The sequence below is a fragment of the Mobula hypostoma genome, chromosome 21 (assembly GCF_963921235.1).
Source record: "Mobula hypostoma chromosome 21, sMobHyp1.1, whole genome shotgun sequence".
Taxonomy (NCBI): domain Eukaryota; kingdom Metazoa; phylum Chordata; class Chondrichthyes; order Myliobatiformes; family Myliobatidae; genus Mobula; species Mobula hypostoma.
In genome coordinates, this window is record NC_086117.1 from 7,682,331 (window position 1) to 7,708,597 (window position 26,267).

The 26,267-nt window shown below is 44.5% G+C and overlaps 1 protein-coding gene across 2 annotated transcripts in view; it reads left to right on the forward strand.

Annotated features, from left to right (window-relative positions):
- LOC134359770 (olfactomedin-like protein 2A) overlaps positions 1-25,999 on the forward strand; it is a 53,174-nt gene extending 27,175 nt beyond the window's left edge. For both annotated transcript variants that reach the window (XM_063073383.1, XM_063073384.1), the window contains exons 6-8: positions 15,880-16,083; positions 19,075-19,260; positions 24,175-25,999. In XM_063073383.1, the coding sequence (XP_062929453.1) occupies positions 15,880-16,083; positions 19,075-19,260; positions 24,175-24,776 (992 nt within the window). In that variant the 3' untranslated portion in view covers positions 24,777-25,999. The remainder of the gene's footprint in view (positions 1-15,879; positions 16,084-19,074; positions 19,261-24,174) is intronic.
- Positions 26,000-26,267: the final 268 nt, after the last annotated feature.

Here is a 26,267-nt window from a genome sequence, read left to right on the forward strand (position 1 = left end):
AGCGATATTTGATTCTGCGCTTCCCGCTCTCTGGATTACAAATATTAAATATTAAAAATAGTAAAAATTAGTAAATATTAAAAATTTAAATTATAAATCATAAATAAAAAATGGAAAAATAGAAAATAAGGTAGTGCAAAAAAACCGACAAGCAGGTCCGGATATTTGGAGGGTACGGCCCAGATCCGGGTCAGGATCCGTTCAGCAGACTTATCACAGTTGGAAAGAAGCTGTTCCCAAATCTGGCCGTACGAGTCTTCAAGCTCCTGAGCCTTCTCCCGGAGGGAAGAGGGACGAAAAGTGTGTTGGCTGGGTGGGTCGTGTCCTTGATTATCCTGGCAGCACTGCTCCGACAGCGTGCGGTGTAAAGTGAGTCCACGGACAGAAGATTGGTTTGTGTGATGTGCTGGGCCGTGTTCATGATCTTCTGTGTTAACTTTTTGAAGCAGAAAATTCTTAAGCTGTGCTTGGTTTCTCCAGAGGAAACCCACGTCCTCAGGGGGAGAATGTACAAACTCCTTACAGGCAGTGGCAGGAATTGAACCCCGATCGTATTTGTAAACTGTACTACCATGCACACTGGGCTCTGGAGGACTCTTTTAGTCAGGCAGCCTCTAAGGAGAGGAAGGAATTGTGACTTGACCCAAAACATTGTCAGTTCCTTTCCCCTCAGAGATGCTGCTCCTCCAGCAATTAGTTTTTTGTACATACATTATCTGCTTGTTGGTTTCTGAACAGATAGATGGCCTGATCATCTCGTTTGAGAGATGTTCACTTTGCCAGTACATCATTTCCTCAGCCATAAAAATCGAGTAGCAAAAATGCTTGTCTCTCATCTTTTGATCATTTTCTTCAGCATCAGATTCAAATTAATTTATCACATGTGCATTGAAACATACAGTGAAATGGGTTTGTGTTAACAACCAGCACAACCTAATGATGTGTTGGAGGCAGCCCACATGTGTTGCCACACATGCTGGTGCCAACATCACTACGTACTGTGTTGTATGACATGGGCAATCATGACCATGATTGTTTGGCAAACTTTTCCACAGCAGTGGTTTGCCATTGCCTTTTCCTGGGCAGTGTCTTTACAAGACGGGTGACCCCAGCCATTATTAATACACTTCAGAGATTGTCTGCCTGGTGTCAGTTGTCACATAACCAGGACTTGTGATCTGCACCAGGACTTGTTATCTGTACCATCTGCTCGTACGACCATCCACCAGCTGCTCCCATGGCTTCACGAGACCCTGGTCAGGGACGGGGGGGGCGGGGGTGCTAAGCAGGTGCTGCACCTTGCCCACAGGTGACCTGCAAGCTAGTGGAGGGAAGAAGCAGTTTACACGTCCTTTGGTAAAGACATATCTCCACCCTGACACCCAACATTTTGCCTCTTTTAGACTGCAGTTCTGGTCAAGAGTAAGAAACTAGTCTTTTATCTCTGGAGGGACAATGCAAGAGCTTGTTGGCTGGTTCTGCAAATGTAAGAAACCCTCCAAGTACTGAGTTTGGAAACAATGGTCATTCATTACTTCTCTGTTTGAACATTCCCATCACTTTTGTTTACATCACAAAAATCACAGCATTTTTCTGGACAGAGTTTCATTCCTCTAGTCATGGTCAGCATTTCCTTGCGGTCCAATGTGATTTGTATAGTTACAGGGTGGTCTTGCTCTTGATTCCTGGTGGTCCTATGTGGGGTGTACATCTGTTTTTCTCTACTATCGTGTTAAGAGGGTGTGTCCATATTCCCACATGACCAAGGATAGTGTTCCTATTGGCAGAAGAGCACTATGGTTTCTATTTTTGAAAAAGCCTAAATTGGTCTCCAATGTCAACATGATATCCTTTATCTTGCAGACAAGGGAATTGACTTGATAGTGTTTTCTTCTACAGTATTAAATAACGTAATCCTTGATACAATTTTAGGTACAATATATACTTCAGTTTCAAGAATTAGTTCATGGTCACTAAACTTTGGAACAAATTGCAGTTTATATTATTGTGATGACCATATTTTGTCAATAATAAAACCAAAGGCAGGGAGCTTGGGAGAAAACTGATTGGCACAATGTCAGTGGTCTGAATGCATCATCAATGATCTTCCCATTGTGTAGTGGTTAGTGTAGCACTATTACAACTTGGGGCGTTCCGGAGTTTGGAGTTCATTTCCAATGCCGTCTGTAAAGAGCTTGTACGTTCTCTTTGTGAACGTTTGGGTTTCCTCCCAGAGCACAAAGATGTACCAGTTAGTAGGTTAATTAGTCATTGTAAATTGTCCTGTGATTAGGCTCGGGTTAAATTGGTGGGTAGCTGGGCAGCTCGGCTCGTTGGGCCGGAAGGGCCTGTTCCATCCTGTATCTCTAAATAAAATAAAATAAATTAAATTAAATAAGCCAAGCAGGAAACTACTAAAAATAGTTCACTTACTACCCCCGGGGACCTCAATCACCTGCTGTAATAGCAAGCTGAGACAAATCTTCCTTCTCCATCTGCACAGTCTATAAAGTATTTGAAATACTCAATAAATGTTCAATAACTTGACACAGTGAAAGTACTGAAAGTGAATTTCTTCTCTGGAGTCACTAAAAAGTGTCTCTCATCTACATCATGGTACATAATGGTTAGCACAGTCACTTTCCAGTTCCAACTATAGGATTGGGGTTGACTCCCACTGGTGCCTGTAAGGACTTTGTACTTCTTCCCCATGACCGCCTGAGTTTTCTCCAGTGTTCCATCTGCCCATCATCCCCTCCACATCTCGTTCCAGCTCCCACCTCCCAGCCTCTATCTCACACCATACGAACTGCTACATACTAGCATTCTTCCCTCTCAGTCCCAATGCAAGGTCTCGACCCAAATGTTGACTTACAACTTTTGCCTCCACAGATCCTACTTGACCCACTGCATTTTTGACCCAGCGCGTTCTGCCTTTTGTTCTTGATACCAATATCTGCAATCTCTTGTCTTCAATGGGAGTAATGAACAACAAACACTCTGCTGGAGGAACTCTGAGTCGAGCAGTATCTGTGGTGGGAAAGGAGCCCAGGGTGGGTTCTAATGCTCCATCCTCACAGGTGCTGCTCGACCCACTCAGTTCCTCCAGCAGATAATTTGTTGCTCTGCAGTCTAGCATCTGCCGTCTCCTGTGTCTGTGCTTCTGATGATAACTGGTTAATCTCTAAATTTGAAAAACCTGCTCTCTCGGTTGAATGGCTCCCTAAGGCTACGGCAGACTGTGTGGAGAACAATACAAACCAAACAGGGAGGGGTAGGTGCAATTAAATGAAATGGCTTGAACCAACTCACTCCGAGGAGAATATTGTGGTGTGCATCCTGTTCCAACACATTGCATTGAGCAGTGTTGTCATTTCCTGGTCAGACTCTTCCTGTTACCAACAGGTTTTCCTGTAGCTTTGTTGGTTCCCAATTGCTTTTCCTGAAAGTTTGTTCCTCGGGAGGGATAATTCCATTAAAATATTCTCAGAATGCCCACTCATGCTGTGAAAGGAAAGTTGCGGGGTCCCTAGGTGGCCCCCACAACTCTCTGTGCGTGTGTGAAGAAGATGATAGGTTTGTGGGGGTGATGAGCGTGTGTACGTGTGTTTTGCATGTATGTTTTGTGCGTGTACATGTGGGGTGTATCTGTGGAGGAAGTAATGGGTTTGTGGGGGTGATGAGCATGTGGGCTGTGTGTGGAGGAAGTGCTGAGTGTGTGTGTGCAGGTAGGGTGCAGGGAGGCCAAGTCATTGGATATATTTAAGACGAAGGTTTATAGATTCTTGATTAGTCAGGCCATGAAGGGATACGGGGAGAAGACAGGAGATTGGAGCTGAAAGGGAAAAGGATCAGCCATGATGAAATGGCAGAGCAGACTCTAGGGGCCAAATGGCCTAATTCTGCTCCTATACCTTATGTGGAGGGTGTGTGTGTGTGTGTGTGTGTGTGTGTGTGTGTGTGTGTGTGTAGGTGTGGAAAGTTTCAGAGTTTTGGGGGGGTTATTTCTCTGTATTGTGTGAAAAGAGGCAGCATACATTCAGGCTGGGTGTGTTTGAGAGGTGTGTGTCTATGGTGTGTACATGAGGGGGTAACTTGTCTGTAAAAGAATCATATGTGTGAGGGGTGGATGCGAGGTTTATTGTATGTGATCCCTCAGCAAGGTGAGTTACAGGACACACTGACTCCCCTCTCCCGTGTATTCTGTAGTCACTGAAATGCATACTCATACTTCACTTTAACCAGTGGCTGGGAATTCGAGCTGTCCTGCTATTGGGCTCTCTTTATTGTCACACATGAGATACAACTGAGGTGTTCACAACTGTACACAATGTTCTTAATATTACAGCATGAAAGATCTGAATCTACCAATAACATAACCACACTAAACCTAAACAACAGGAATTCTGCAGATGCTGGAAATTCAAGCAACACACATCAAAGTTGCTGGTGAACGCAGCAGGCCAGGCAGCATGTCTAGGAAGAGGTACAGTCGACGTTTCAGGCCGAGACCCTTCGTCAGGACCCTGAGGGTGGCCTCATCTTGGCACAAGAGAAGGGTCACGGCCTGAAACGTCGACTGTACCTCTGCCTAGAGAGGCTGCCTGGCCTGCCGCGTTCACCAGCAACTTTGATGTGTGTTGCCACACTAAACCTATCCTGATCTGTCGCTGGGGGTCAGTACGTTGTGTGTGTGGCTCTGCTGAGTAAGCTGCCGGTATTCGGCAGCCACCACTTCCGAGCAGAGTAAGCCCTGTAGAGATAGCTACCGAAGGAGAGTCTTCATCAACCAAAAGACCCAACCATTAACCACAGCCACCACTTGCTCTTGCCCACACTGCACCAGGGTATGTGCATCCACAACCACCTGAGGACTCACCAGTAGACAACCCATGGTAGCAGACTGGTTAGTGCAACGCTGTTATAGCGCGGGCCGTTCCAGAGTTTAAAGTTCAATTCCAGCTACATCTGTGAGGAGTTTGTACGTTCCCCCCGTGAACTTTGTGGGTTTCCTCCATGTGCTCCAGTTTCCTCCCACAGTCCAAAGATGTACCGGTTAGTAGTGTTACGAGAATACACATAAAATTTAGATGTTTGCTGGCCTGGGTTAGCATCAGTGACATCAGCAAGTGGTCTGCCACCTGCCCTCAGGGGAAGGAGAGATAAGGAACAATGGAGCAGCGTCTGGAGATGTGTAATGAAGGGATGTGGGAGAGAGAGCTGTCTGGAGCGGCTCCCCCCTTTGAACCTTGAACTGTTTGAAGTGATGGACAGGCGATACCCCAGCAGGGGGATAAAAAGGGACCGGTTCGCTAAGACAGACACACACGCCACCCGAGGTAACGAGACCCTGGAAGCGGTGCGCCTCTCACGAGTGGGTGAGAAGTATCAGACAACGACCAGGGTGGAAAGGTACGATCAGCGGGAACCCGGTGTGTGTCCGCCCTTGCCTGGGTGCCGGGTTCACTGCAGAGGATCGACCGCATCTGGAGGAGGGGTCACAGTCGGTGACCTCAGGCGACATCACCAAGGACCCGCCCAAAAGTTGCTTGTGAGCAATCTCGCCGGTCTGTGAGTGAAGCCGTTCTGAATGATCAGTTGTTCCTGTTCTATCTCTCTCTTCCCCCCACGTTGTCCATCGCCATGGCAACGATTACTGCGAACTGAACTTTGAGTCACTTTGAAATTTGGTCATTTACCCCTAGACAACGATAGAGCTTGATTGATGCTGTTATCTTAATTCTGTGCACATGTGTGTTTATCATCGCTGAACTGTTGCATTTACTATCCTTTCGATTACTGTGTTGCTTGTTTCTTTAATAAAACTTTCTTAGTTCTAGTACTCCAGACTCCAACTGAGTGATCCATTTCTGCTGGTTTGGCAACCCAGTTACGGGGTACGTAACAGTAGGTTATTTGACATTATAAATTGTCCTGTGATTAGGTGAGGGTTAAATTGGTGGGTTGTAAACACAAAACACTCTGCAGATGCTGGGGTCAAAGCAACATTCAGGGTTAAATTGGTGGGTTGCTGGGTGGTGTGGCTCAAAGGGCCGGAAGGGTTTGTTTTGTGCTGTATACCTACATCATAGCCCATTGAGAACATCATACTTGACTCTAGTGATCGCATGACTACTAGTTGCTGTATTATAATTCAGGGCAAAAAATGTTCAGCAAAGTAACTAATCGGCCATTTATTGTCCCAGTCAGCTCTTGTCCCCTTCTGGTCATCTGCATGTGATGGAATGAAGCTGAAGTACAATCAGTAGTGACTTTTTTGTGTTAAATCAGAATTAAGCTGCAGGCTGTATCAAATGCAAGGGTTGATCTTCTGGAGAGTTATGCACAGCTGCCCTTGACAATGAGAGTAAAAACTCTGTATCTGACTACCACTGAGCCCATCAGTTTTCAGATGTCCCGCACACTATACCATCAGTGAGGAACTTATTCTAAGTACTTATAGGTCACTATAAATAACCCTGAGACTTATTTTCTTGTGGGCATTCACAGTAAATACAAAATAAGCTAAACTAAACAAACAAATAAATAAATAGCAACACACATCAAAGTTGCTGGTGAACGCAGCAGGCCAGGCAGCATCTGTAGGAAGAGGTGCAGTCGACGTTTCAGGCCGAGACCCTTCGTCAGGACTCCTGCACCTCTTCCTACAGATGCTGCCTGGCCTGCTGCGTTCACCAGCAACTTTGATGTGTGTTGCTTGAATTTCCAGCATCTGCAGAATTCCTCGTGTTTGCGTTAAAATAAATAAATAAGCAACAAATAGCAACTTGCATACCCAAGTTTCCATCGAACTCAATATATAAGTTTGCTGATGACACAACAATTATAGGCTGTATCTCGGGTAATGATGAGTTTGAGTACACAGAGGAAATTAAGAACTTGGTGGCATGGTGTGAAGACAATAACCTATCCCTCAATGTCTGCAAAACGAAGGAATTGGTTGTTGACTTCAGGAGTAGTGGACCACACGACCCCATCTACATCGGTGGTGCACAGGTGGAACAGGTCAGAAGCTTTAAGTTCCTTGGGGTCAGTATCACAAATGACCTGACTTGGTCCAACCAAGCAGAGTCCATTGCCAAGAAGGCCCACCAGCGCCTTTACTTCCTGAGAAAGCTAAACAAATTTGGCCTGTCCCCTAAAACCCTCATTAATTTTTATAGATGTACCGTAGAAAGCATTCTTCTAGGGTGTATCACAACCTGCCCAAGACCAGAAGAAGCTGCAGAAGATCATGAACACGGTGCAGCACATCACACAAACCAATCTTCCGTCCTTGGACTCAGTTTACACTGCACGCTGTCGGAGCAGTGCTGCCAGGATAATCAAGGGTATGACCACCCAGCTAACACACTTTTCATCCCTCTTCCCTCCGGGAGAAGGCTCAGGAGCTTGAAGACTCGTACGGCCAGCTTTGAAAACAGCTTCTTTCCAACTGTGATAAGACTGCTGGACAGATCCTAATCCGGATCTGCGCCGTACCCTCCAAATATCCGGACCTACCTCTCAGTTTTTTTGCACTACCTTACTTTCTCTTTTCTATTTCTATTTATGATTTATAATTTAAATTTTTATTATATTTACTATCGATTGTACTCCAGGGAGCGCAAAGCACAGAATCAAATATCGCTGTGATGATTGTACGCTTTAGTATCAATTGTTTGGCGACAATAAAATAAAGTAAATAAAGTAATATCAACAACATGAGACAAAGAGTCCATAGGTTGTGGGAACAGTTCATTGTTGGAGTGAGTGAAGTTATCTCTGCTGGTTCAAGAGCCTGATGGTTGAGGGGTAATAACTGTTCCTGAACCTGGTGGTGTGAATCCTGAGGCTCTTGTACCTCGTTCCTGATGAGAACAAAAAGAAGAGAGCATGGCCTGGATGGTAGAGGTCCTTGATGATCATAGGCATAGTCATACTTTATTGATCCCAGGGGAAATTGGTTTTCGTTACAGTTGCACTATAAATAATAAATAGTAATAGAACCATAAATAGTTAAATAGTAATATGTAAATTATGCCAGTAAGTTATGAAATAAGTCCAGGACCAGCCTATTGGCTCAGGGTGTCTGTCCCTCCAAGGGAGGAGTTGTAAAGTTTGATGGCCACTGGCAGGAATGACCTCCTATGACGCTCTGTGTTGCATCTCGGTGGAATGAGTCTCTGGCTGAATGTACTCCTGTGCCCACCCAGTACATTATGTAGTGGATGGGAGACATTGTCCAAGATGGCATGCAACTTAGACAGCATCCTCTTTTCAGACACCACCATCAGAGAGTCCAGTTCCATCCCTACAACATCACTGGCCTTACGAATGAGTTTGTTGATTCTGTTGGTGTCTGCTACCCTCAGCCTGCTGCCCCAACACACAACAGCAAACATGATTCAAAGTTCTGAGATACAACGGGACTTGGGAGTCCTCGTACAGGATACCCTTAAAGTTAACCTCCAGGTTGAGTCAGTAGTGAAGAAGGCGAATGCAATGTTGGCATTCATTTCTAGAGGAATAGAGTATAGGAGCAGGGATGTGATGTTGAGGCTCTATAAGGCGCTGGTGAGACCTCACTTGGAGTACTGTGGGCAGTTTTGGTCTCCTTATTTAAGAAAGGATGTGCTGACGTTGGAGAGGGTACAGAGAAGATTCACTAGAATGATTCCGGGAATGAGAGGGTTAACATATGAGGAATGTTTGTCCGCTCTTGGACTGTATTCCTTGAAGTTTAGAGGAACGAGGGGAGACCTCATAGAAACATTTCGAGTGGCATGGACAGAGTGGATGTGGCAAAGTTCTTTCCCATGATGGGGGAGTCTAGTACGAGAGGGCATGACTTAAGGATTGAAGGGCACCCTTTCAGAACAGAAATGCGAAGAAATTTTTTTAGTCAGAGGGTGGTGAATCTATGGAATTTGTTGCCACGGGCAGCAGTGGAGGCCAAGTCATTGGGTGTATTTAAGGCAGAGATTGATAGGTATCTGAGTAGCCAGGGCATCAAAGGTTATGGTGAGAAGGCAGGGGAGTGGGACTAAATAGGAGAAGATGGATCAGCTCATGATAAAATGGCGGAGCAGACTCGATGGGCCGAATGGCCTACTTCTGCTCCTTTGTCTTATGGTCTTATGGTCTTATGATCGCACTGGCCACCACAGACCTGTAGAACATCCTCAGCATCGTCTGGCAGATGTTAAAGGACTTCAGTCTCCTCAGGAAATGATGGATGCTGCTTTGCTGTGACAGCGCTCCATGCCATGTAGATGACATTCTGAATCTTCCCAAACTTCTAAGAAAGCAAGAGTCGCTGCTACGCTTTCTTTGTAATGGCGATAATGTGCAGGACCCAGGACGGATCCTCTGAAATGATAACACCGAGGAATTTAAGGTTGCTGACCCTCTCCACCTCTGCTTTCCCCCGATGAGGACTCTGGTTTCCTCCTCCTGTAGTCAGTACTCGGCTCCGTGGTCTTCCTTTTACAAACTGCACTCAATGCTATAGATAAAGCAGCAACCAGCTTGCTTTGAACAAGCTTCCATAAACTGTCAAGGCTGTATAATGTTGGTTGAGGGAGCAAATCCTGAACTAAAGACCACACCCAACCCTCCAACATGCTTTTCACAATGGAGCCACAAAACAATTGATCTCCACCAGAGAGAACAGATGGTTTAATGACTGACCTTAAAGCCCAGGCCAGCTGCAGTGTGAAATTGAAAATTGACTGACTGACAGGAAACAAGGAGTAGCGATTAATGGGTCCCTTTCGGAATGGCAGGCGGTGACCAGTGGGGTACCACAGGGTTCAGTGCTGGGACTGCAGCTGTTTACAAGATACATTAATAATTTAGATGAAGGGATTAAAAGTAACATTAGCAAATTTGCAGATGACACAAAGCTGGGTGGCAGTGTGAAATGTGAGGAGGATGTTATGAGAATGCAGGGTGACTTGGACAGGTGGGTGAGTGGGTGGATGCATGGCAGATGCAGTTTAATGTGGATAAATGTGAGGTTTTGGTGGTAAGAACAGGAAGGCAGATTATTATCTAAATGGAGTCAAATTAGGAAAAGGGGAAGTACCACGAGATCTAGGTCTTCTTGTACATCAGTCACTGAAAGCAAGCCTGCAAGTACAGCAGGCAGTGAAGAAAGCTAATGGCATGCTGGCCTTCATAACAAGGGGAATTGAGTATAGGAGCAAAGAGGTCCTTCTGCAGCTGTACAGGGCCCTGGTGAGACCACACCTAGAGTATTGTGTGTGGTTTTGGTCTCGAAATTTGAGGAAGGACATTCTTGCTATTGAGGGAGTGCAGCGTAGGTTCACAAGGTTAATTCCCGAGATGGCGGGACTGTCATATGTTGAACGATTGGAGCGACTGGGCTTGTATACACTGGAATTTAGAAGGATGAGAGGGGATCTGATTGAAACATATAAGATTATTAAGGGATTGGACACGCTGGAGGCAGGAAGCATGTTCCCGCTGATGGGTGAGTCCAGAACCAGTGGCCACAGAAGAATAAGGGGTACGCCATTTAGAACGGAGTTGAGGAAAAACTTTTTCACCCAGAGAGTGGTGGATATGTGGAATGCTCTGCCCCAGAAGGCTGTGGAGGCCAATTCTCTGGATGCTTTCAAAAAAGAGATGGATAGAGCTCTTAAAGATGGCGGAATCCAAGGTTATGGGGATAAGGCAGGAAATGGATACTGATTGTGGATGATCAGCCATGATCACAGTGAATGGCGGTGCTGGCTCGAAGGGCCGAATGGCCTACTCCTGCACCTATTGTCTATTGTCTATTTGGGATCCTGCACTGCTGTCGCTGCAGTGGGTTTAAACCCACTGAGAGATGAAAGAATGCTGCTGACAGCATCCATTGTCACTGTCAGTTCCGAGGAACAGGCAGAGAGCTCACCAGTGGGATGACTAAGAAAGTTCTCCAAAAGCTGGATTTATGGTTGCAGGGAGTCAGATATAATGGCAGGATTTCTCTGTGAGAGTGCTGATGCATTAATAATCTTCCCTCCAGCAAGAAGCCAGGACGGGTCACTTCTTTGTCCATCCTCAACTATAACCGCCAAGGTAGCATAGCGGTTAGTGCGAGGAAGCATTTCTTTAGTCAGAGAAGTGAGTCTGTGGAATTCATTGCCACAGGCAGCTATGGAGGCCAAGTCTTTGTCTGTTCAAGGTAGAGGCTGATAGATTCTTGATTGATCAGGAGATTGGGGCTGAGAGGAAAATTGGATTATCCATGATGAAACGGCAGAGCAGACTCGATGGGCCAAATTGCCTTTGTCTTCTGGACTCTATTACAGTTCGTGGTGCTGGAGTTCAGAGTTCATTTCCAGCATCCTCTGTAAGCATGCTTGTACGTTCCTTCCCGTATGCACATGGATTTTTTTCTGGGTGCTCCAGTTTCCTTCTACACTCCAAAGATGTACTGGTTAGTGGGTTAATTGGTCATTGTAAATTGTCCGGTGATTTGACTAGGGTTAAATTGGTGGGTTGGTGGACAGTGCAACTCAAAGGGCCAGAAGGACCTGTTCCACACTGTATCTTTAAATAAAATGAATGTAACCCCTCTGGTAATGAAATAGTGACACACAAAACACTGGAGGAACTCAGCAGGAAAGGAAGAATGTTGACATTTTGGGCTGAGGCCCTTCATCAGGACTAAAAATAAAATAGTCCAAGCTTGCCCTACCAGCTGATGGCACTTCTCTCTGTCGATACACATTTACAAAGACAATATAAATTTATTATCAAAGTACGTATATGTTAGCATACGCTACCTTGAGATTCGTCTCCTGACAGGCAGCCACAAAACAAAGAACCCAGTAGAATCCATTTAAAATAAAAGACCCAACGTGCAGAGAGAAAAAAACATATCGTACAAACAATGTAAGTAAGCAACTAACATTCCGAACTGAAGTTCACGAAAGTGAGACCACAGTCACAAAGTCAGCCCATTAGTTGCAGGCCACAGACTCACTTCAGCTCAGAGGCGACTACGCCTCGTGGAGCAGTGAACTTTACTAGCCCATCCCGTGCCTCCAGAAACCAATGTGCAAAAAGGTACTGAGAACATCAGATGTGCAAGATCCTTGAAAGTGAGTCTGTAGATTGAGTTGTGGTGAGTGGAGTTATCCAGGCTAGTTAGGTGGACTGTCCATGCTCCACCAAGCTTCCACCTGCGTTACCACTGGTATCCATCTCAATTCTCACTGTAAGGAACTGGCAACTATCAAAGTAGTGAGAAATGAGGAAGTAGTTACTGTACAAATACTATCCCTAATCATTTTTATTTCATGTATGGATGTGATTGAAGCTGTCAAAGTCACAATTATTCCCATTCCTAACTTTTTCAAGGATGAGTGCATCGGAGAGGGATGGGAAGGAGCCAATTTGCCTTGAAGGAACAAGGTGTAAATGAGATGGGAAAGTGCAAAGAAACAATTGAACTAGATTTCTACTTACCAATGTTCAACTGCAAGCCAAACAGTTTATTTCCATTTTAACGATTTAGTTATGCTTATAATTCGAGATTTTAAAGTGTCAGATGTTCCTCTGTCATTCAGAAGCTCAAGTACAAGTTCAAGTTTATTATCATTCAACTGTCCACATGTATACCGCCAAATGAAGCAATGTTCCTCGGGGTCAAGGTGCACAACACAGTACATATAACTCATCCACAACACAAAGTAATATTCCCACTAATAAATTAACAAATAATAAGATGCATTTACAACAATTGAGATGCATTTACAACAAGCATTTAAAAACAAACAGTATAATACTACTGGTGCTTCATAGTTGATGAGACCTGAGTGGTGGCAGGGAGTTCAGTCGTGTCTCGGTCTGGGGGGAGAAAGCTGTTTCCCATCCTAACAGTCCCTGCCCAAATGCTATGGTAGCTCCTCCTGATGGTGGGGTCAAAGAGATTGTTGGATGGATGTGAGGGATTGTTGACAATGCCTGTATAAGCAGAACTCCTGAAAAATATCTCTGATGGGGCCCAATGATCCTATTTGGGTGCTTTAATGTTTTGTAAGTAATTTTTTGCTGTATAATTATTTATTGTACAGTACTGTGCAAAAGTCTTAGGCACATGTTAAAATGCTGTAAAGCAAAGATGCCTTAAATTAATGAAATTATAAGTTTCTAAATGTCAAAAAATTACTATAAAGAGCAGTAAACAGTAAAAAACAAAATTAAATCAATATTTGTTGTGACCACCATATGCCTTTAAAACTGCATCAGTTCTCAAAGGTACACTGTTGTGCAGTTTTCTAAGAAAATTGCTTGGTAGGTTGTTCCAAGCATCTTGGAGAACTTGCCACAGTTCTTTGGCTGTCTTGCTTGCTTCTGTCTCTCCAGGTAATCCCAGACAGCCTCGGAGATGTTGAGATCAGGGCTCTGTGGAGGCCTTACTACTGAAACCATATTAAAAGAATCTAGGGTGCCTAAGACTATTGCACTGTACTGTAGACAGTGGTTGTCGAACAGTAAAAGAGTAAAATCTAGTAATTCAGTACCATGTGCTACAAGTATCTAAAGATGCAGTGACCGAAATCAACAGAATATTGTCTGTTGCTTCAGATAATAGTAGTTCCACCATTTAATCAGCTAATATATATATATATATATATTTATTTAGAGATACCGTGTGGAACAGGCCTTCTGGCCCAATGAGCCAACAACCCACTGATTTAACCCTTGCCTAATGACAGGACAATTTGCTATGACCAGTTAACCTACTAACGGTATATCTTTGGACTGTGGGAGGAAACTGAAGCTCCCGGAGGAAACTGAAGCTCCCGGAGAAAACCCACTTATTCACAGGGGGGAACGTACAAACTCCTTACAGATGATGTTGGAATGGCTCTGATGCCCCAAGCTGTAGTAACCTCGTGCTAACCGCTACGCCCACATTAAAAGTATCTTCTTAACAAGCTTGTACTTGTAGGGGTTTTTTTTCCCAAAAAGTTTGCTTGATTCAAGTTTCTGTGTTCATAATAATATCCTCAAATTTAATGTGTTTAAGCTTTAATTTGTCCAGCTATTTAGGCATTCATCTAAAGCTTTTTGAGATAATTTCTCATTGTGACAGAAATAGAGCCCTGTGATTGATTAGTTTGTGTGTTACGATAACATTGCTGTTGGACTGTAGGGAAACTTGAGAAAAAGCAGAAATACTGTGAGCCCTCTGTAAAATAAATAAATAAAAATTACTGGCTGTGTGGAGAGTCAACAGAGAGTTTGTACAAGGTTCAGGCATCTAGTGCGACAAAATTGACCTTGTGCTTCTTCAAGCCTTAAAACTGACATTGCATACCTCCATGTCCCACATCCTCAAGATGTTCTGCGCACCTCTAAAATTACCTAAGGAATTAGCAAATCAAATACCTTGGTAGTTTTTAACCCTTGGTGGACTTCCAGCAGGAGGGTGTGATGGCCTGTTAATTCCCTCCTTGCCCAATGATGGGAAATTTATCCATCAACACCACTGATGAGGAACCATTTCTCATCTGTGTGTCGATGGATGAAGGGAAAATTCTTAGTGGAGGTTGCCCAGGATAGAGAGGCCTCAGTTTTCCTTGTGCTTTTCCAGATCATGTACTTGTGCTTCTTGGCATTGGAGAGAAAATGACCTGAAACATGTCTCCAGTGATTTCCACACTTTGATCCCACTTAGCACTGAGGTTGGAATGGATTTAATCTGCAGGTTTTGGATGGATGTCTTTGTGACCGGGAGAGGCTTGAACTGTAACACTCAATGCTCAATTTATCTGATGTGCAGTACATGAGATACCTTTCCTGCCTTCAGCGTGGGATTACAGCAATGGGAATAGCCTCAAAGGACAAAGAATTTTCAGGAAATTTACAGGAAACTCTTAGGGAAATATGTTAAGTATAAATATGGTGAAGGGACATTTTTATTTGTTAAAGTCTGGAGCTCACCAGTGATATCTCCATTTATCAAATACTGACCACCCAAGTTATGTTGCATTTAAAAAATTTCTTGATTACTTACAGCTTTCCAAACTTGTTAACTTTATGTTCAGACAAACCATGCTAACACCCATGTTTCTATGACAGAAAACGAAAATGCCATAAGTGGTCGGTAGATCAGGCAGCAACTCAAAGAGGGTCAGTAACCTCTTTTCATAATCAGAAAAGCTGAGGATAAATAAACTTTGGAAACATGGGTGGGAGGAGGAGATAATAAGGTCTGTAGCAGTGTGGGAAGCAGGAAGGATTAAATGGTAACAGGAGAGACAAAAACAACAGCTGGTTCTAGAGGGGATGTTAGAGGAAGATGTAGAATTGTTATTAGAAATTGTGAAATATAGATTAACACAGACCTTCCCTTCTGTTTTCATCCTCATGTCCCACAAATGGACGGTACAGTTCCCGGCATATCAGCCTGTAGTTCTACTGATTGAACAGTGGAGGTAGCATCGATGGGGGAGGCCAGCCCCCAACCACGCACAGACGCCACGCTATACCGCCTCCAGCGTCTAATCACCTGAACTTCAGCAGCAGGCAAGCCCCCGGCTTGAGACACAGACCTTGCTACAGCCAAAGCTATGCAGCTCCTCTGCCACCTCCCCCCACCCCCACCAAACAAGGGAAGGAGGCCTGTAGCAACTTACATTATCAATGTCCAACAGGGTCTTGTGATCGCAAGAGATGCTTCCAAGACAATCACCCATGGTTACACTGCATGCTGCCTTTGTGCACCAATGGACACTTAATTTCTCTACCAATTAGGGAAATAACTTACATTATTCAATTGGTGATACTTCGTGCTTGTAACATTTGAAATGGTCCCACAATGATTAATTTTATTTGAAATATCACTTTCAGATAGTTCATCTAAAGGGACATCTCGTTCCAAGGATCAGGAGTTACGAGCGGGAGAGAAATCTCAGGGTTCTCGCGAATCTGAGGGAGTTGCCAAGCATGCGGAGAGTTCAACTACAGCTCCTTCCCCCGTCACCAGCCCAACCACCACAGCTGGGCTTGGCACAAACGCCACAGAGACCCCTCACACAACCAGGCCAAACAAAGGTACATTCACACTGTTTTAAATGGTTACAGATCTGAATAGAGTAAGAATGGGTTCTGTTGTGACATATTTTTGCATGATTTCATTTATTTATCTGTCCAGTCTTTTTCCTGGTGTCATTGTCTATCCCGCTTTCCCCTTCAATTGAAAAACATGCCAGGGAATTTTAGAGGGTGCTTAACAGTCAACCATATGGGTAGGTCTGCAATATCGGGAACATCATTGGCACGCTGTGTTGGCACTGGAGAGTGTAACACTCGAGGGCGGCCCCCAGTACAACCTAGTTCATTATTAACTCAAATAACACATTTCACTGTATGCTTTGATCCAGTAATCCAGACAATAATCCAGGTGTAGTACCTGCCCCCCAGAACGAGCTTGCATTTCGCTGACCTGTTCTAGTTCACAGATAAGCAACTCAACACCATCCAGGATGAAGCAGGCAACTTGACTGGCACCTCAACACTGATTCCCTGTGCTGTCAGTGCAGAGCCGTGGTAATACTATTGACAGCATGCATTGCCGTCACCCACGTCAACTCAGACCATGAGAGGCCTGCGTCGGGCACTTTCATGCCTTACAAGGCGCAGATTGGAAGTCTGTGTGGGGCACCACTCCTCGCACAGACACTAGAGCAATGTGTGATTGAGTGCCTTGCTCAAGGACACAAACACGCTGCCACAGCTCAGGCTCGAACTAGCGACCTTCAGATCACTAGACGCACGCCTTAACCACTTGGCCACGTACTCACCCTGAGTACTTCCAATCCCACAGTAGTTGCAGTATCACTGTCTCCAACATGTACTCCCACCCCACAACTCTTAAGCAAGGGGACACCACTACCACTGGTAGCTTTCCAAATCGCACCCCATTCTGATTTGGAAATATGTTGATGATCCTTTTCCGTCACTGGGGTAAATCCTACAGTCAGGTTTAATATCACTGGTATATGACATGAAATTTGTTGTTGAGTGGCAGCAGTTTATTGCAATATATAATAATAAAACTGTGAATTACCATAAGAAGTATGTATGTATTCAGAAGGTTCAATTTAAAAAAAGTTAAGCAAGTAGTACAAAAAGAGGAATTATAGTAGTGAGGAAGTGTTCATGGGGTTGTTGTCCTTTCAGAAATCTGATGACAGGGGAGGAAGGGTCTTGGCCCGAAACGTCGACTGTACCTCTTCCTATAGATGCTGCCTGGCCTGCTGCGTTCACCAGCATTTTTTGTGTGTGTTGCTGTTCCTGAAACATTGTGTTTGTCCTCAGGCTCCCGTACCTCCTCCCTGATGGTAGCAATGAGAAGGGACATGTCCTGGGTTTTGGGGGTCCTTAATAATGGATGCCAGCATTTTGAGGCATCGCTCCTTGAAGATTTTGTGGATGCTGGGGAGGCTAGTGTCCATGATGGAGCTGACTGAGTTTACAACTTTCTGCAGCTTATTTTGATCTTGTGCAGTGCCTCTTCTCTTTGCTTCTCTCCCCCCCCACCCCCCCCATTCTAGAAGGTGATACAAGTGAAGCTGCTTAACAATATAAGAGCCCATGGTATTACAGGGTAGATACTAGCATAGATAGAAGATTGGCTGATTGGCAGGAAGGAAACAGTGGGAATAAAGGGAGCCTTTTCTGGTTGGCTGCCAGTGCAAATGGACTTGGGGGTCCTCATGTAGGATTCACTAAAGATTAATTTGTAGGTTGAGTTGGTGGTGAGGAAGACAAGTGCAATGTTAGCATTCATTATGAGAGGACTCGAATATAAAAGCAAGGATGTAGTACTGAGGCTTTATAAGGCATTGGTGATCCCTCACTTGGAGTATTGTGAACAGTTTGGGCCTTTTATATAAGGAAGGATGTGCTGACATTGGAGAGAGATCAGAGGAGGTTCACGAGACTGATTCTGGGAATGAAATGGTTATCGTATGAAAAAGTGTTTGATGGCTCTGGGCCTGGACTCACTGGAATTTAGAAGAATGAGGGGTATCACATTAAAACCTATTGAATATTGAAAGGCTCAGATAGAGTGTCTGTGGAGAGGATGTTTCCTATAGTGGGGGAGTCTAGGACCAGCGGGCGAAGCCTCAGATTAGAAGGACATCCATTTAGAACGGAGATGAGGAGGAATTGCTTTAGGCAGAGGATGGTGAATATGTGGAATTCATTGTCACAGGTGGCTGAGGAGGCCAGATCGTCGGGTGCATTTATGGTGGAGCTTGATTGATTCTTGATTAGTCCAGACATAAAAGGTAATGGGGAGAAAACAGGAGAATGGGGTTGAGAGGGAAAATGGATCGGCCATGATGAAATGATTGAGCAGACTTGATGGGCCAAATGGCCTGATTCTGCTCCTATCACTTATATTATCAATAAATGTAATGCTGCTTCTCCTCATTACTTGCTGTAGTTATATACACACCTTTTGGTAATTGTACTTCAGGATATGCAGATCGGTCTGCATCTGAGAGCTTCGCAACTTCTCACAACGTAGATGACATGTGATGCATAAATTTCCTGTTAACCTATCTGTTGAGAGATGATGTAATTAATGTAAATGAATAGAGATATGTCTTTCTCAATGAAACAATATATGTGCATTTTCCATAGACCCAATTTTCTGAAGCACGATTCAATTAGTACTTTGTTCAATAAGTAGACAAAGTAACCCTGCCCCGATTTCAGACGCTCCCCATTCAGTATCACTATAAACTTTGTTCAGTTTAGTACTTTATCATTTCCTGTCCAAGCATATTTATAATCAACAGTCTGTAGATCAGACACTGCTCTGTCCTGCACAATGTCATACTTCTCAGTGTCTGAGATTTGTGTAATTATCCTGACGAAGGGTCTGGGCCTGAAACGTTGGCTCTTTATTTCACTCTATAAATACTGCCTGACCTGTTGAGTTCTTCCAGGATTTTGTCTTAATTACTCTGGATTTTCAGCATCTGCAGAATCTCTTGTGCTTATACAATTATTGCTTTTTTTAATCTCAAGTCAGCGAAGGTGAATGTTATGGGACGTTGTCAATGATCGAACCTCCTGTCAAACAGCAAAGCTATGGCCGTAGTGAGGGCTCCTGGATGAAAGACCCTTCGGCAAAAGACAACCGAATCTACGTGACCAACTATTACTATGGAAACAATCTGGTAGAATTTAGAAACCTTGCAAACTTTAAACAAGGTGAGCTGTGACACTTTAAACTCACTGGAGATGTAATAGACACACTTCAGTTACTAATGATTATCTGTTTTGTGTTCCTAAGACATAGGAGCCAAATTAGGCCATTTTGCCCTTCAAGTCTGCTCAGCCATTCCATCAAGGCTGATTTATTATCCCTCTCAACCCCATTCTCCTGCATTTTTCCCTGTAACCTTTGATGCCCTGACTAATCAAGAACCTATCAACCTCCACCTTAATTGCACCCAATGACCTGGCCTGCACAGCTGTCCGTAGCAACAAATTCCACAGATTGACCATCCCCTGGCTAAAGAAATTCCTCCTCATCTCCATTCTAAATGGATGTACCTTTATTCTGAGGCTGTGTCCAGAATCATTCCCATGAACCTCCTCCCCTCTTCAATTTCAGCACATCTTTTCTTAGATAAGAGGACCAAAACTGCTTTTAATACTCCAAGTGAGGTCTGACCAATGCCTTATGAAGTTTCAGCATCACGTCCTTATTTTTATACTCTAGTCCTCTTGAGATGAATGCTAACATCGCATTTGTCTTCCTTATCACGGGCTCAACCTGAAAGTTAACCTTTAGTTAATCATGTACAAGGGCTCCCAAGTCCCTTTACACCTCAGATCTTTTATTTTTCTCCCCTTTTTGAAAACAGTCAACACCTTTTTTCCTTCTACTGAAGTGCATGACCATACAATTCCCTGCACTGTATTCAATCTGCCTTTCTTTGCCCATTCTCCCAATCTGTCCAAGTCCTTCTGCAGACTCCCTCTCCCTCAGCACCACTTGCCCCTCCATCTGTCTTTGTATCATCTGCAAACTTGTCCGCAAAGCCATTAATACCACCATGGAAAATCATTGACATATAACGTGAAAAAAAGCAGTCCCAGTACCGACCCTCTGCAGGACAACACTTGTCACCGGCAGCCAACCACAACAGGTCTCCTTTGTTCCGACCCTTTGCCTCCTGCCAATCAGCTAAACTTCTATCCACACTAGTATCCTTCCTATAAAGCCATGAGCTCTTTCCTTGTTAAGCAGTCTCATGTACTGCACCTTATCAAAGGCCTTCGGAAAATCCAAGTAAACAACATCCAATGACTTACCTTTGTCTACCCTGCTTGTATTCCCTCAAAGAATTCCAAGGTTTGTTAGGCAAGATTTCCTCTTAAGGAAACCATGTTGGCGTTGGTCTACTTCATAATGACCTTCCAAGTGCTCCGAAACCTTATCCTTAATAATTGACTCCAACATCTTCCCAACCACCGACGTCAAGCTAACTAGCCTATAATTTCCTTTCTTTTGCCTCCCTCCCTTCTGAAAGAGTGGAGTGACACTTACAATTTTCCAGTCCTCTGTGACCATTCAAGAATTGAGTGATTCTTAAAAGGTCATTACCAATGCTGCCACAATTTCTTCAGCTACATTGTTCAGGACCATGGAGTATAGTCCATCTGGTCCAGGTGTCTTATCTACCTCCAGACCTTTCGGCTTCTCAAGCACCTTCTCCTTAGTAAAAGCAACTACACTCACTTCTACTTCCTGGCACTTTTCAATACCTGGTATACTGCTAGTGTCTTCCACAGTGAAGACCGATGCAAAATACTTACTAAGTTCATCCACAATTTCTTTGTCTTCCATTATAACCTCTCCAGCGTCATTTTCCAACAGTCCAATACACATTTTCACCTCTCTTTTTCTCTTTATATATCTGAAATAAGCTTTTGGTATCCTCTTTAATATTATTGGCTTGCTAACTTTCTTATTTCATCTTTCCTTTCCTTATGGTTTTTAATTCCCTTCTGTTGGCTTTTTAAAGCTTCCTAATCCTTTAACTTCCTACTAGTTTTTGCTATATTACATGCCCTCTACTTTGCTTTTATGTTGTCTTTGATTTCCTTTGTCAACTACAGTTGCCTCATCCTCCCTTCAGAATACTTCATCTTCGGGAAGTATCTATCCTGCACCTTCCAAATTGCCCCCAGAAACTGCAGCCATTGCTGGTCTGCTATCATCTCTGCTACCGTCCCTTCCAATCAACTTTGGCCAGCTCCTCTCTCATGCCTCTTAATTCCCTTTACCCCACTGTGATACTGATATATCTGACTTTAACTTCTCCCTCTGAAAATGCAGGGTGTGTTCCATCATATTATGATCACTGCCTCCAAAGGGTTCATTTATCTTAAACTCCCTAATCAAATCTGGTTCATTACAGAACACCCAATTACGAATTGCCTTTCCCTTAGTAAGCTCAACCACAAGCTGCTTTAAAAAGCTATCTTATAGGCATTCTACAAATTCCCTTTCTTGGGATCCAGCTCCAACCTGATTTTCCCATTCTACCTGCATATTGAAATCCCCCATGACTATCATGACATTGCCCTTATTACACCTCTTTTCTATTTCCTGTTGAAATTTATATCCCATATCCAGGCTACTGTTCGGGGGCCTGTATATAACTCCCATCAGGGTCTTTTTACCCTTGCAGTTTCCTAATTCTACACACAATGATTCTACATCTTCTGATCCTCTTTCTAAGGATTTAATTTCACTTTTTTTACTAACAGAATCACCCCACCCCCTCTGCCTACCTTCCTGTCCTCCCAGTACATTTATCATTGGATGTTAAGCTCCCAACTATGATCTTCTTTCAGCCATGACTCAGTGATACCTGCCAATTTTTAACTGCACTACAAGAGCATCGACCTTACTCCGTGCATTTAAATATAACACCTTCAGTCCTATATCCATTGCCCTCTTCGATTTTGCCGCCATGTTACACTTCACCTCGTCCCACTGGCTGCAATTTTGCCCTATCATCTGCCTGTGTCATGGCCCGGATCGGGGTCCCTTTAAATTTAGCTTGTTTATGTTACGATCCGGTCCGTTGATTCCCTGTTTTCCCGTGTCCCTCGACTTTGGTGATTAGAGGCAATTAACACTCGGCTGAACCGGTAGTTTATAGTCTCCGGCTTTCAGCCGTTCGGTGCAGGAGTGTCTGCAAAGTCACCAAGGTACGGTGTGCCAATGTCATCTGGCCGGAGCAGGCCTAGTCTCCGCCCGAAGTGAGTGCCGGTAATTCGCCTTTCCTCACTGGAGCAACCCTGTCCAGTTACCTCGCCAAAGCGAGCCTGCAAAGTTTCCTCACCGAGGTGGGTCCGTCAGTTAATCCACCGGAGGGAATCAAGAACCGCTGTCTACTGTTCCCGGGCCGAGTCGAGAGCTCGCCACTACCTGGAGGCACCAAGTCAAGTCCTGGCCCTGGTGGCGTTCAAGTACCATGTCAAGTCCTGGCCCTGGTGGCATTCAAGTACCATGTCAAGTCCTGGTCCTGGCAGCATTCAAGTACCATGTCAAGTCCTGGCCCTGGCGGCGTTCAAGTACCATGTCAAGTCCTGGCCCTGGCGGTCTGTGATTCCTGTCCTACCCCCTTGTCTGAATCCCTTCTCTGCCCCTCTTGCCTCTAGCCCTCGTCTGCAGCCCCCGCCTGCACTTCGGTCTAGTTCCATCGCCGGAGCTAGATAGGTACTGTCTGGTGTGCTTTCGTGTTGGTCTTGTCCTGTCCTTGCCTCCGTGGGGTAAGCCAGGCCGTATTGCCGTTGCCCCACGGGGAGTCATGTCTTGTCCTGTCCTCGCCTCCGTGGGGTAAGTCAGGCCGTCTTGCCATTGTCCTGTGGGGAGTCATGTTCTGTCTTGTCTTGTCCTCGCCTCCGTGGGGTAAGTCAGGCCGTCTTGCCATTGCCCCGCGGAGGGTCATGAGTCCCGGCCCTATGTCCTGTACCCAAGGAGGGGTCCCGGCTCTCTGTTCTGTGTGCGAGACCCAGCCCTATGTCCTGTACCCAAGGAGAGGTCCCAGCTCTCTGTTCTGTGTGTGAGTCCCGGCCCTATGTCCTGTACCCAAGGAGGGGTCCTGACTCTGTGTTCTGTGTATGTGTCCATGGTTCCATGTACCTGCTTCCTGAGACCAAGGCTCTGTGTTTCCATGTTCCTCCTCTCCCTAGCCCATGTCATGTCCTTGCCTGGTTCTGGGGTCCGAGCCCAAGGCAAGACCCAGGTACTGGGACCTTGCCCAGTCTCTGGCTCGGAGTCCATACCCTAGCCTCTTCATGTCTCCTCTAGTTCTGGGAGCCGATTCCGAGTCCAAGCCCAGACCCTTGGTCCCAGCCTAGTCCTTGTCCTGAGTCCTTGTTCAGTTTGCTATTTCCTGCTCCTGCCTTGCTCTCCTGGTATCAAACAATAAACTAAATCTAAGTAACCTCACAAGATGTGTCTTGCATTTGGGTCCACCCTTGCTCCCAATGCCCCGCCATTGTGACAGCCTGACCTTCCTCACAGTTTCACCTACCACACACTGCATCGACTTGTATATCAACTGTCCCACCCTCAACCCTATCACTCCCGTTCCCATCCTGCCACCAGCTATCAGCTGTCATTTTGATACAGAACTTCTGAATTGATTGCATTTGCTTGTTAATTGATTGCATTAGCTTGTTAACCAGAATTGGTGGAGGTAGGTTCAAATTCAACACTCAAGGGAAATTTGGATAAGCATGGAGGGCTATGGTCCTGGTGCAGGTTGCTGGGACTACGCAGATTAATAGTTTGGCACTGACTAGATGGGTTGAATGGCCTGTTTCTGTGCTCTAGTCCTCTTTGATTCTGTGACTCCAATTGCTTTGTTATAAATCTAAGGTGACACCATCCACCTAATCTTTTCTTCATATATATTACATATGTGCCAGAATTCATAAATTTAAATTATTTAGCTGGCATCATTCCCACATACTCATTACCAGTGTTCTCCCACTGACTGTCTACATCTCACAGATTATTGCATGAATCTGCTTTTTAAGTAGCTTTGAGTGAATTGTTTTGTTTTAACTTCCTTTTAACATCATCTTTTCTCATAGGACGATGGAGCAACCTGTACAAGCTTCCTTATAATTGGATTGGAACAGGTCACGTTGTCTACAATGGGTCATTCTATTATAACCGGGCTTTTACCCGAAATATAATCAAGTATAATATTAGGCAGCGTTACGTGGCAGCCTGGACTCTTCTTCATGACGTGGTTTACGAAGACTCTACACCGTGGAAGTGGCGAGGACATTCGGACATTGATTTTGCTGTTGATGAGGGTGGCCTCTGGGTCATTTACCCTGCTTCATATTATGAGTTCTCCCAGCAAGAAATCATAGTCATCAGCAAATTAGATCCGATTGACCTCTCAATGAAGAAAGAGACAACTTGGAAAACAGGCCTCAAACGTAATTCCTATGGCAACTGCTTCATCATCTGTGGTGTTCTGTATGCAGTTGATACCTACAATGAAAAAGAAGGGCAAGTATCTTACGCATATGATACTCACACAGACACTGAAATAAGTCCGAAGTTACCCTTCATCAACGAATACACTTATACCACCCAGATTGACTACAATCCCAAAGAGAAGGTTCTGTACGCATGGGATAATGGTAATCAGATGATCTACAATATCATTTTTGCATTCTGACTTTATACAGAAACATGGCCCATCACACAGCACTTTTAATTTGTCTTGTTTGAATCATTTATAAAGAATGAGAATTTGCACTTGGGCTGGTAGAGAGGATTAAATGGAAGGCAACCCTTGTATTAAATGATCTTGAGTAAACATTAAGTTTATAAATATGATGATTTACGACTGATTGTTCTACATGAGTACAATGTACGACACTTAAATATTACCATTTACTTCAGAACAGCGCCATCCAATATTTAGAACCAAATGGCAGATTTACAAAGTTCCTCCCTTGTTCCAGGATGTAGAAACATAGAAAACCTACAGCACAATACAGGCCCTTCAGCCCACAAATCTGTGCCGAACATGTCCTTACCTTAGAAATTACCTAGGGTTACCCATAGCCCTCTATTTTTCTAAGCTCCATCTACTATCCAGGAGTCTCTTAAAAGACCCTATCGTATCCGCCTCCACCACTGTTGCCGGCAGCCCATTCCACGCACTCACCACTCTCTGCGTAAAAAAAAACAACTTAACCCTGACATCTCCTCTGTACCTACTTCCAAGCACCTTAAAACTGTGCGTTCTCGTGCTAGCCATTCCAGCCCTAGGAAAAAGCCTCTGACTATCCACACGATCTATGCCCCTCATCATTTTATACACCTCCATCAGGTCACCTCTCATCCTCCGTCGCTCTAAGGTGAAAAGGCCGAGTTCACTCAACCTATTCTAATAAGGCATGTTCCCCAATCCAGGCAACATCCTTGTAAATCTTCTGCGCACCCTTTCTATGGTTTCCACATCCTTCCTGTAGTGAGGCGACCAGAATTGAGCACAGTACTCCAAGTGGGGTCTGACCAGGGTCCTATATAGCTGCAACATTACGTCTCGGCTCCTAAACTCCGTCCCACGATTGATGAAGGCCAATGGACCATAGGCCTTCTCAACCACAGAGTCAACCTGCACAGCAGCTTTGAGTGTCCTTCATCAGTAAAAGAAGTCATCATGATCAGCTTAGTGCAGCAGACTAATGCCACCTCCTCAGATACGTCAAACTGGAAGTCTGCGTCTTTGAAACACCCCCAACAAAGTATGTTCCAAAATTGCCTTAATAAAATCCACTGAAAAGATCAACCATTTTAATTATATCTATAGTGAGTTGAGTCAAGGCATTTTTGATTGATCGCACAATAACACACACAAAATGTTGGAAGAGCTCAGCAGGTCAAGCAGCATCTACGTAGAGGAATATACAGTCGGCGTTTTGGGCTTGATCAGGAGAGTCTTGGCCCAAAACAGGTTATGTTCTGAAGCATAAGCTCTTTATTCTTCTCCGTAGATGCTGCCTGACTTGCTGAGTTCTTCCAGCATTTTGTGTATGTTACTCTCAAGTATCTGTAGAATCTCTTGCATTCTTGTTAATCACATTTCTTTAATGGTTAAAAGGCCCCTTTGCAAATTTTAGTTGCTTCAGTGGCAGAACCGAATTGGCAGTGAAACAGG